At 45.2% G+C, this 12,675-nt stretch overlaps 1 protein-coding gene across 1 annotated transcript; it reads left to right on the forward strand.

Moving 5' to 3' along the window:
* Positions 1-324: 324 nt before the first annotated feature.
* On the forward strand, positions 325-6,307 carry LOC119911363 (potassium voltage-gated channel subfamily G member 3-like). Its single transcript, XM_038730235.1, has 3 exons — positions 325-458; positions 593-1,496; positions 3,314-6,307. The coding sequence occupies exons 2-3, from the start codon at positions 922-924 to the stop codon at positions 3,957-3,959; spliced, it is 1,221 nt and encodes a 406-aa protein (XP_038586163.1). The 5' UTR covers positions 325-458; positions 593-921; the 3' UTR covers positions 3,960-6,307.
* The last annotated feature ends 6,368 nt before the right edge of the window (positions 6,308-12,675 follow it).

The raw sequence follows: 12,675 nt of genomic DNA on the forward strand, positions 1-12,675 counted from the left end.
GCTTCGAGTTTGTCCTTACTTCCTGTTTATAAAAGCAGGATGAGCTGCAGTTTGCAGACTCATCCAGCAGGGTGAGACACTGCTCTACAGTAAACTGGAGTAATGAATTCATCAAATGGACTCATCATAATTAATCTGCCGTGGTGCTCAGTGATCCAGTCAGTGTTTGATTCTGGGTGATGATAGAGATAATCAGATCCAGAGGAGGACGAGGGGGAGAACAAACGACAGAAAGAGGAGAACGAGGAGCATCTCTTCAGCCTGTCAGTCGTTCAGAAGCTCACACTGACTGAATCATCGGCTCTGATCCTCCTCCTCACAGACAGGAGGAGGAGGAGGAGGAGGAGGAGGAGGAGGATGCGCTGCTCTCTCAGCAACAAGAAGCAGCAGAAGTCAAACAGTGATGTGATGGAAACGCTGCAGGACTGAAAGGTGTGAAGCTTCCATGCTGGAATCTGGTGAGTTTTTAATGTCGCTGCTAAATGAGACTGAAACATTCTTTTGTAAAATATATAAGAATCGAGAGATGATTCAAATCCAAGTAGGCCAGCAGGTCACTGAACAGAAATAACTCTCCTTTATTTCCTTCAAGCCCTGAAGAAGACGAGTTTATCAGAGGAAGCTGAGGACAGGAAAGCTTCGGCTCCAGATGGACTGTTTTCAGCAGAGAGCTGAGACTAGATGCTGATTTATTTTTCTTATTTCTTCCAAAGAAGTGGCGTGTTTCCAGCAGAAGATGGAGTCTGCACGCTGTCTGGCTTTTTAAAAAAAACAAAATGAAGTTTGGAGGCAGCAGCCGGAATTCCATGGCCGGGAGCTGAGGCTCAGCAGCAGCACCACATGTTGCATTAACGGAAAGTAACATTTGGAAGCTGGTGGTTTAGGGAACAGAGACACGACGTGGACACAGCTCTTGACAGGATGAAGTCTGGAAGCGGTCTCTGCACCCTGAACGTGGGCGGCCGCAGGTTCTCCTTCTCAGCGGAGCTGATGAAGCGACTCCCGCTCAGCAGACTCAGCCGGCTGCATCGCTGCGTGTCAGAGAGCGAGCTGCTGGAGCTCTGCGACGACTATGACCGCGACAGGAATGAGTTTTTCTTCGACCGCCACTCGGAGGCCTTCAGCTTCATCATGCTGTACGTGCAGCACGGGACGCTGCGCTTTGTGCCGCACATGTGTGAGCTGTCCTTCTACAACGAGATGCTGTACTGGGGCCTGGAGAGCGCCGACCTGCAGCCCTGCTGCCAGCGGCGCCTCGACGAACGATTGTCCGACTGCTTTGTCCACTTCTTCCCCGAGGAGGAGCCCCGGGACCCCGAGGAGCCCCAGGGCCGTTGGCTGGAGAGGATGAGGAGGACGTTCGAGGAGCCCACGTCTTCGCTGGCGGCACAGATCCTGGCCTCTGTGTCAATGCTGTTCGTGGTCATCTCCATGGTGATGCTTTGTGCCAGCACTTTACCCGACTGGAAGACCACAGAGACCCTGGACCAGCACAGGTAGGACCATCCGAGACCACCTGAAGATAGGCCCCATACAAACACAAGACACGGCCGAGACCACCTAAAGACAGACTGCGTACAAACACCAGACATGACCAAGACCACCTGAAGACAGACCACGTACAAACACAAGACACAACAGAGACTACCTGAAGACAGCCCACGTACAAACACAAGACATGACCAAGACCACCTGAAGACAGACCACGTACAAACACAAGACACAACAGAGACTACCTGAAGACAGCCCACGTACAAACACAAGACATGACCAAGACCACCTGAAGACAGACCACGTACAAACACAAGACACAACAGAGACTACCTGAAGACAGCCCACGTACAAACACAAGACATGACCAAGACCACCTGAAGACAGCCCACGTACAAACACAAGACATGACCAAGACCACCTGAAGACAGACCGCGTACAAACACAAGACACAACAGAGACTACCTGAAGACAGCCCACGTACAAACACAAGACACAACAGAGACCACCTGAAGACAGCCCGCATACAAACACAAGACATGACCAAGACCACCTGAAGACAGACCGCGTACAAACACAAGACATGACCAAGACCACCTGAAGACAGACCGCATACAAAACAAGACACGACCAAGACCACCAGTAGACAGACCACGTTCAAACACAAGACACGACCGAGACCACCTGAAGACAGACCACGTACAAACACAAGACACAACCGAGACCACCTGAAGACAGACCGCGTACAAACACAAGACACGACCGAGACCACCTGTAGACAGACCACGTACAAAAACAAGACACGACCAAGACCACCTGAAGACAGCCCGCATACAAAACAAGACACGACCAAGACCACCAGTAGACAGACCACGTTCAAACACAAGACACAACCGAGACCACCTGAAGACAGACCACGTACAAACACAAGACACAACCGAGACCACCTGAAGACAGACCGCGTACAAACACAAGACACGACCGAGACCACCTGTAGACAGACCACGTACAAAAACAAGACACGACCAAGACCACCTGAAGACAGATCGCGTACAAGCCAAGAATACATCTGAGACCAACTGTAGACAGACCGCGTACAAGCCAAGAATACATATGAGACCACCTGTAGACAGACCGCGTACAAACACAAGACACGACCGAGACTACCTGAAGACAGACCGCGTACAAGCCAATAATGCATCTGAGACCACCTGTAGACAGACCGCGTACAATAATAATTAAAATAATAACTAGAACTCCAAACAGTTATAAAAGGGGTCCAAGCCTCCAGTCGTGCAAGCAAACCCCCAGCGCCCCACGGACGCGAAACGCAGTGGAAAATGCTCAAAAAGAGCAACTCCAAATGGCTATTTCAGCATATTTATTGTTGTCATAAAAGCGCCATCTAGTGGCTGGCTGACAGATTTTGCACAGCTCCCCAGGGCAACATGGTCGGCTAGAGCAAGTAGAGTAAAGCGGAAAGCTATTACACCTTTTCCCAGTGTAATCTCAAAATGAGATTTCTGTTTAGAATGCTACATATCGAAATGAGGACTTTTATGTACAGAAGAATAAAAATAATGAAACCTTAATGTTCCAAAAGGGTTCTTAGCACGGCTGGTACTGGGACCCACAATGTTTTGCATTCGCTGGATCCCAGCCCCACATGGGCTTGGACCCCTAATAGCTGACATACTGTAAAAAAACATATGTGAATGTGCAAGTCTCTGATTGGTCCCCTCCTCCCACCGATGGGTCCTCTACCCTTCTCTCTGATTGGTCCTCTCTCTCTCCCTTCTCTCTGATTGCCCCTTGGCTGCAGGATCATCGAGGCGGTGTGTATCGGTTGGTTCACGGCGGAGTGTCTTGTGCGTTTCCTGCTGTCTCGGGATAAGTGTGAGTTTGTCCGCCGTCCTCTGAACATCATCGACCTGCTGGCCATCACACCGTATTACGTCTCCGTGACCATGACGGTTCTGACAGGGGAGAACTCCCAGCTGCAGCGTGCCGGGGTCACTCTGCGTGTCCTGCGCATCATGCGGATCTTCTGGGTAATCAAACTGGCGCGTCACTTCATGGGCCTGCAGACACTCGGCCTGACGCTGCGCCGTTGCTACCGCGAGATGATGATGCTGCTGGTTTTCATCTGCGTCGCCATGGCTATCTTCAGCGCGCTAGCACAGCTTCTGGAGCATGGCCTGGACCTGGAGACAGGGAACCAGGACTACGCCAGCATCCCCGCCGCCTGCTGGTGGGTCATCATCTCCATGACCACAGTGGGGTACGGGGACATGTACCCGGTGACGGTGGCGGGCCGCGTGCTGGGCGGGCTCTGTGTGGTGAGCGGCATCGTGCTGCTGGCGCTGCCCATCACCTTCATCTACCACAGCTTCATCCAGTGCTATCACGAGCTCAAGGTGCGCTCCGCCCGCTGCGCCCACAGCCTGTCTGCAGAGCTGATCCACTGACCAGTGGCGGGGAGGGGCGGCACTCGGAGCTCAGCGCGCCGCACCTTTACTACAGCTGGAGAGCTGCCTCACCCGTTCAGGTGTGTCTTTTAGGAGCTGAAGGTTTGAACAGCCTCCTCATACAGCAGGGGTTCATCAAACAAACGAACGTATTGATTTATGAGAAACTTGACTGAAAGTGTTTCCTTCAGCTTCACCAGCTGGCAGAACCTCAGTTTCTCTGTGGTTCAGCCTGGCGAGCTTTAAAAGGTGCACTGTGTAAGAGTTCACTTCATACTCCAGAAAGATCCCACACATTAGATTCATTCTGCTGGTAACGGCCGTTAGCTAGTTAGCTCAGATAGCTGTGCAGCTAACGGACAACAGAACCGTGCTCTGCAGCCTCCCAGTGATCACGGCTGGACTGAACAGAGCCTCAGAGGCCGACAGATGCCGGTCTGACAACAGGAAGTACAGTACGAGGTGGTTGACAGGACTCTGACCAGGACTCTGACTCTGGGGCGCGATGAAGACTCGGTGGGAGTGAGTGAGAGGGAGATTTATGCTGACTGGTTAATAAAATGCTACAGTAGCACAAACCAATAGCAGACGCTCTCACGACAGAATCCTTTTCTAATAAGAACACAGGGAGCATATTTTCATGCTCTATTACAGCATATTTAGTCTCGATGCATCGGTATCGTGTGTGTGGAAACAGACCAAGACAAAGTGGGTCATGTGCAGAACCGCTGAGTAGCACATCTCGACAGGTAGCATAAACTGACAGAACTTCAGGGAGGAGGAAAGTTTTCACTTCTGCCTCTCAGCTGCTGCTGTTTGTTGAACAGCTGAAAGACGGTTCTGTGAGTTTATTTCCTTTCTGTGGAGTTTGGATGAAGGGTGTTTTACGATGAGTTATTATTATTAATATTATTTAGTTCATTAAGAGACTCAGAAAGCTCAGACAGCTGGTGGAACATAGAGAACTGAACCTACGGGGGGCTGAGCTGGACAGGACTGTCGCCGCTCCAGGTACAGAGTGGTGTTACAGGACGGGCTGCGGCTAGCTGTTAGCATGCTAACTGTTTTTCTTCACATCCTGTTGATCATGGGGTGTGTTTTAAAAATCTTATACACTGCACCTTTAAAAGAAACTCTGTAATGACTACAAAGATATTAATGTTGAAATTTAAAGTTAATTTAAAGCACTGAAATATTTTACTTTGAAAACCATCAGTCTGAATCAGACTCTGAAGTCACAGCCAGGCTTATTTTTGGTATTTAAACAGTACACAGTACAGAGTACACAGTATATATACAGTAAACTACATTTATTATTTTAGCTGACGCTTCTATTCAAAGAGACTTACAGTTACTATATGTGTCAGAGGTCACATACCTGTGGAGCAAGTAGGGGTTAAGGGTCTTGCTCAGGAACACATTGGTGTCAGAGTGGGGTATAAATATATATTTTAGGGTTCATAAGTTCAGATTAAAGAATTCAAAAAGTATTTACAGTTCACAAAACGTCAGAATTTCTGCTGTAAATGCTGCATTTAAACATGGGGGTCTACGGGACTGACCGGCCTTCAGGGCCAGACTCTGGTGGTCACTGGAGGAACTGCAGGTTTTGGCTTCAGATTGTTGCTTGATTAATGATGTATTAACAATGTATTGATAATGTATTAATAGATTGATGTGGCCCCTCCTATCAGGTCCTGTACCAGTTCTTCTAACAGATCCAGGGTTTCATTCTGTCACAGGTATTTAAAGTAAAATATTTTAGTGCTTTAAATTCATGTAAAACAAATCAAATCTTTCTGTTTGCTCCCATAAAAGTGGAAAAACTTCCCTTTAAATGTGATGAATGACGAACACCAGGTCTGTTCTGGGACTCTTCATGAATCCAGACCAGAACCAGGTATGGTCTGAAGGAAACAGAAACACCAGCTGATCTCCTGTAGCACCCCCCTCAGGACCAGCACTCTGGGGTGTAACCGGACCTGTTGGGAACGGCTGGACACCGTCCATTGTTTCCATGGCAACAGCAGACTCAGAGACAGGAAATACAAGTGTTGGACACATTTGAATGTCAGGACAGCGGAGCTGCTGGAGTGTGAATCATCTCGCTGAAGACACTTGTTGTATTTCTTCTCCTTTGGTGTGAATTTCTGCAGGGTTCAAACCAAAGCACAATCCAGTACTGTCCCTTTAAGCTCCCCTTTAAATGTGCATCAATAAATCCAGATCGGTTCTTCATTAAAGAGCAGTTGGGTGTTTTTGACCGGCAGAAAACTCGTCTTTGCGTCACCTGGAAGGACTCACCTGAGTCCGAAAATTTAAACCGGTCCCCATTCCAGAGAAGCTTATGGAGCTACAGGTTGTTTAGTGTCTCACAGAAAGTATTTTTATTATGAAGGGAAGGGAAATATTTCCTGATGGACAGATAGCTTTACTTGTTGCTAACGCCACAGTAACTGCTAGCTGCTGCTAACGGCAGCTACTGTCATCAGCTGGCTCTGAACCAACGGTCCAAAGCTTCTGTACTCATGTTAGACGCCCTCGGGTGTCATTAGGAATATTCTACCCTAACATGGTAAGAAAAATAATTATCAGATTTAGAATTTCTTGTCTTTTTTTCTTTTTTTTTGCAGTGCAGACATGTACTCAACAAAGAGAAGCAAGAATATTGAGAAATAATACAGAATAATAAAAATATAATTTGTACTGTAGCCAGGCTGACAGAGAGTCACAGCTCTATTGAGCCAAGTATTCCCATAGCTCTCAGTAGTTACGACTTCATGAGCTTCTTTAATGATAAAATTCTAGCTATTAGAGACGAAATTCACCAAGACCTGCCCTCAACTGGCACCAACTTATCTCTTACCTCAGGAACCTTAGAAACAGCTGTAGAACCAGATACATGTTTAGACTGTTTTGCTTCCCTCAATCTTTACCAACTAACTTCAATAATTTCTTCATCTAAACCATCAACCTGCCTCTTAGACCCCATCCCGACTAGGCTGCTTAAAGATGTTTTACCCTTAGTCAGCACCTCTATACTAGATATGATCAATCTATCTTTATCAACAGGCTATGTACCACAGTACTTTAAAGTAGCTGTAATTAAACCTCTTCTGAAAAAGCCCAAACTTGATCCGGATGTTTTAGCCAACTATAGACCTATATCTAACCTTCCATTTCTCTCTAAGGTTCTGGAGAAAGCAGTTGCTAAACAGCTGTGTGACTTTCTACAGAGCAATAGTTTATTTGAGGATTTTCAGTCAGGATTTAGAGCTCATCATAGCACAGAGACAGCACTGGTGAAAATTACTAATGACCTCCTTATTGCATCAGACAAAGGACTTGTCTCTGTACTGGTTTTATTAGATCTTAGTGCTGCATTTGATACCATTGACCATCAGATCCTATTGCAGAGACTGGAATATTTCATTGGCATTAAAGGAACCGCTCTAAGCTGGTTTAAGTCCTATTTATCAGATCGATTTCAGTTTGTACATGTTAACGATGAGTCCTCCATGCACGCCAAAGTTAGTCATGGAGTTCCTCAAGGATCTGTCCTCGGACCAATCCTCTTCACTTTATATATGCTTCCTTTAGGCAATATTATCAGGAAATATTCCATAAACTTTCACTGTTATGCAGATGATACTATATCTATATATATATATATATCGATCAAGCCAGATGAAACTCATCAGTTAGCTAAACTTCAAATGTGCCTTCAGGATGTTAAAATCTGGATGACCTGTAATTTTCTCATGTTAAACTCAGATAAAACTGAAGTTATTGCTCTGGGGCCTAAGCACCTCCGTGACACATTATCTAAAGATATAGTTTCCCTTGATGGCATCGCCCTGGCCTCCAGCACCACTGTGAGGAATCTTGGAGTTATCTTTGATCAGGACATGTCGTTTAAGTCTCACATTAAGCAAATTTCAAGGACCGCCTTTTTTCACCTACGTAATATTTCGAAAATCAGGAACATCCTGTCTAAAAATGATGCAGAAAAACTAGTCCATGCATTTGTTACTTCTAGGCTGGATTACTGCAATTCCTTATTATCAGGCTGCTCGAAAAAGTCCATTAAGACTCTTCAGCTGATCCAGAATGCTGCAGCACGTGTTCTGACAGGAACCAGGAAAAGAGATCACATTTCTCCTGTTTTAGCTTCTTTGCATTGGCTTCCAGTAAAATCCAGAATAGAATTTAAAATCATTCTTCTTACCTACAAAGCTCTAATGGTCAGGCACCATCTTATCTTAAAGAGCTCATAGTACCTTACTACCCCACCAGAGCACTGCGCTCCCAGAATGCAGGGTTACTTGTGGTTCCTAGAGTCTCCAAAAGTAGACTAGGAGCCAGAGCGTTCAGCTATCAAGCTCCTCTCCTGTGGAACCAGGTTCCAGTTTGGGTTCAGGAGGCAGACACCATCTCCACATTTAAGAGTAGGCTTAAGACTTTCCTCTTTGATAAAGCTTATAGTTAGGGCTGGCTCAGGTGAGTCCTGAACCATCCCTTAGTTATGCTGCTATAGGCCTAGACTGCCGGGGGATTTCCTATGATGCACTGAGCTCCTCTCTCCTCTACTTTCTCTCCCTCTGTATGCAACCTCATCCCATTATTGCATGTTACAAACACAACTTCTCCCCTTTCCGGTAGTCTTGTGCTTTCTCGTCCCTCTCCTCTCTCCTCCTATCACTTCCTGCAGGTTTTCTGGCTCTGGAGCTGTGGAGTCTGGATCTGTGGTTGCGGGTCACCTGCTGCCCCTGTGTTCCTGCTCGACACCCTCTGCTGCAACGACTATTGTTACTAGTCTTATTAGACCGTGCGAGGTCCCTATTGAATTTGCTCGGATTATATATATATTTAGGGCCCGAGCACGACCGTGTGAGGTCCCTATTGAATTTGCTCGGATTATATATATATATTTAGGGCCCGAGCACGACCGTGCGAGGTCCCTATTGAATTTGCTCGGATTATATATATATATATTTAGGGCCCGAGCACGACCGTGCGAGGTCCCTATTGAAATTGCTCGGATTATTAGGGCCCGAGCACGACCGTGCGAGGTCCCTATTGAATTGCTCGGATTATTATTTTTTTTTTTTTTTTTTTTTTCTGCAAAGTAGGCCCAAATGACATGGCCTAAACATACTCGAAAACTCACCAAAATTTGCAAACATGTCAGAACCGGTGAAAAATTTCGTATTCTACAAGTTTCGCACATGGGCGTGGCAAAATGACTCGCTAGCGCCACCTAGAAAATTGGAAATGATTAGCCCCTCGTTCACGTTCAACCTACATGTACGAAATTTTCTGGGGACATGTATCGTATCAAGACGCACAAAAAAGCCTCAAGAACCCATAGCCTAAAGTCAACAGGAAGTCGGCCATTTTGAATTTTATGGCCATTTTTGGATGATTTACACACTTCGTACTTTAACGAACTCCTCCTAGGGATTTAGTCGATCGACGTCAAATTTCTGCTGTGCCTTCTAAAGGCATTGACGATGAAAAGTTGTGCTATTTGCGAGTTTTCGTCAATGGGCGTGTCCGTGGCGTCGATGATTCGCAATGAAACAGGAAGTTGTTGTAACTTCAGTGTACATGCTCACATCTGGACCAAACTGTACATGTAGGATGAGAGTCCCGCCCTGAACACATGTACATGCCGACATTCACCCACAGTCATAGCGCCACCTGCTGGCAACAGAAAGTGACCTTTAACGAAGCAGCCCCCGCCGCACGTTTCACCTACGTGCACGAATTTTCTGTGGTACGTGTATCTGTCCAGACGCACAAAAAAGCCTCTTGGAGCCATAGCCTAAAATCAACAGGAAGTCGGCCATTTTGAATTTTACGTCAAATTTTGGATGATTTACACACTTCGTACTTTAACGAACTCCTCCTAGGGATTTAGTCCGACCGACCTCAAATTTGTGCTGTGCCTTCTAAAGGCATTGAAGATGAAAAGTTGTGCTATTTGCAAGTTTTCGTCAATGGGCGTGTCCGTGGCGTGGCGTCAAAGATCAGCTCTTCGCCATGACACGGAAGTTGTCGTAACTTCAGTGTACATGCTCACATCTGGACCAAACTGTACATGTAGGATGAGAGTCCCGCCCTGAACACATGTACATGCTGACATTCACACAGTCATAGCGCCACCTGCTGGCAACAGGAAGTGACTTTTAACGAAGCAGCCCCCGCCGCACGTTTACCTACGTGCACGAATTTTCTGTGGTACGTGTATCTTGTCCAGACGCACAAAAAAGCCTCTTGGAGCGATGCCCTAAAATCAACAGGAAGTCGGCCATTTTGAATTTTACGTCAAATTTTGGATGATTTACACACTTCGTACTTTAACGAACTCCTCCTAGGGATTTAGTCCGACCGACCTCAAATTTGTGCTGTGCCTTCTAAAGGCATTGAAGATGAAAAGTTGTGCTATTTGCAAGTTTTCGTCAATGGGCGTGTCCGTGACGTGGCGTCAAAGATCAGCTCTTCGCCATGACACGGAAGTTGTCGTAACTTCAGTGTACATGCTCACATCTGGACCAAACTGTACATGTAGGATGAGAGTCCCGCCCTGAACACATGTACATGCTCACATTCACAGACAGTCATAGCGCCACCTGCTGGCAACAGGAAGTGACTTTTAACGAAGCAGCCCCCGCCGCACGTTTTACCTACGTGCACGAATTTTCTGTGGTACGTGTATCTTGTCCAGACGCACAAAAAAGCCTCTTGGAGCGATGCCCTAAAATCAACAGGAAGTCGGCCATTTTGAATTTTACGTCAAATTTTGGATGATTTACACACTTCGTACTTTAACGAACTCCTCCTAGGGATTTAGTCCGACCGACTTCAAATTTGTGCTGTGCCTTCTAAAGGCATTGAAGATGAAAAGTTGTGCTATTTGCGAGTTTTCGTCAATGGGTGTGTCCGTGGCGTGGCGTCAGAGATCAAGTCTTCGCCATGACACAGGAAGTTGTTGTAACTTCAGTGTACATGCTCACATCTGAACCAAACTTTACGTGCTTGATAACTCTCCCACCCCGCTATGGAGGACCGATCCTGACACAGTCAGAAATAAATACAGAAATAAATAAATGCTCAATAAATAAATAAGCATCCAATTAAATACACAAAAAAATTAAGTAAATAAATAAATGTAGGTAGTAATTAAATTATACAAGGAGACATAAATGTATATTTTAATTAGTGCCTTTACTTATTCACCTTTGTTATAATTACCTTATTTGTTTATTCAACTTTATTTATTACTAATTTTTTTAATGTATTTATTTATGTGTGTGTTTTAATATTTTTGTCTGTTTTATTCTTCCTTTGTATTTATTTACCTTATTTATTTTCACCCATGGTATTTATTTCTGCCTGTCTTAAATTTTTGTATGCATTTCTGCCTCACTATGCAAATGAGGAGGGGCTGTGTCTCAAGGGGTCATCTTCTCTGCTATTGGTGGACCAGTCAGACAGGAGAGCTCCTACTCTGCCTGCAGACATCAACGATCTTGCCCCTCACACAGTCAGATGGCTTCCTTCAGTGCGCTGAGGTGTTTAACAACTCTGAAGACAATACTACCAGCAATGTCTTCCTTCTCTTTTCACGTAGAAGCACCGACAGACAGTGCTTTCAGTTTGCTGCATGCATGGACACAGACTGCGGTATAGGGAGAAGCACACGGTCAGCTGGCTGCAGCTAAATCTGGAGTGCACTCGTATTCAATTCTGTATGGTAAATTCAGTTTTAACGGAGCAGAGCGAGCTGACAGGCAGAGTTAGAGACTTTTTCTGTCTGTTTCTCTCTTTACAAAGACGCATGTTGCAGTCAGAGTCTTCTCTGAGATGCGAGCACGACATACAACACAATTTATCAAATTACACAACGGATATACAGTATGAAAATAAGATTGATTGGATTATACTCACAGGAAGTATAAAACCTCTTACATGGGTCTATTAAAAGTAAAGTAACACAAAAATGTCAGGGAAATTACTTTACTTAGATTTAAGTACTGCAGTTGTACATTTGAAATACCTTCCTACCTTTCTGATAGGAAGCCTTCTTGAGGTGGTATAAAACATTTCTTCTTATATTCTGATTTGAGTTGTGGACAACTATGACCACATGAATTAAAAAAATTAAACATTTCACTGCCCAAGTCAGCTATAACACAAGTCTTGTTCATCAGACTACATGCTGTACAGTATTTGTGGACAGATTTTGTCCCAGGATTTCTTATGCATTTCTTCTTCTTCGTTGCATGATTTAGAATAATAAGGTGAGAAATGGGTCTATTCTGAGTTCATCCTGCACTGCAGCAGCTAATAAAGTCCATTTCATCCCAAAAACGCTTTTCTTTTAGGCAGGCTGGAGCAGAAAACAACTCACCTTTCTCAAGTTGTACAGTAATGTCACATGTGTATGAAGGTGGATCAAACAAGCTAATCTTAAATGTCAAAGTAGAGAGGATCCTAGTAGGCCTATTTATTTTCATTCATTACACAATATGAATAAGCTATGCAGACAGTTGTAAAGAAAGAACATCTTTTTCTTCTGTTCTCTACTTGTTATAGTTACACAGTATTAGGGGTGTGGGCTGTATTAAAAGTATCCACTGTTCTCCCATGCTCTAACACACAGTAACGATGAAATGTGTGCTGTTCTCACATTCTTCCTCTGTATGTACAC

This window comes from Micropterus salmoides, unplaced genomic scaffold (genome assembly GCF_014851395.1).
Source record: "Micropterus salmoides isolate LMB-PRFRI ecotype aquatic unplaced genomic scaffold, ASM1485139v1 Ms_hic_scaffold_2, whole genome shotgun sequence".
NCBI lineage: Eukaryota > Metazoa > Chordata > Actinopteri > Centrarchiformes > Centrarchidae > Micropterus > Micropterus salmoides.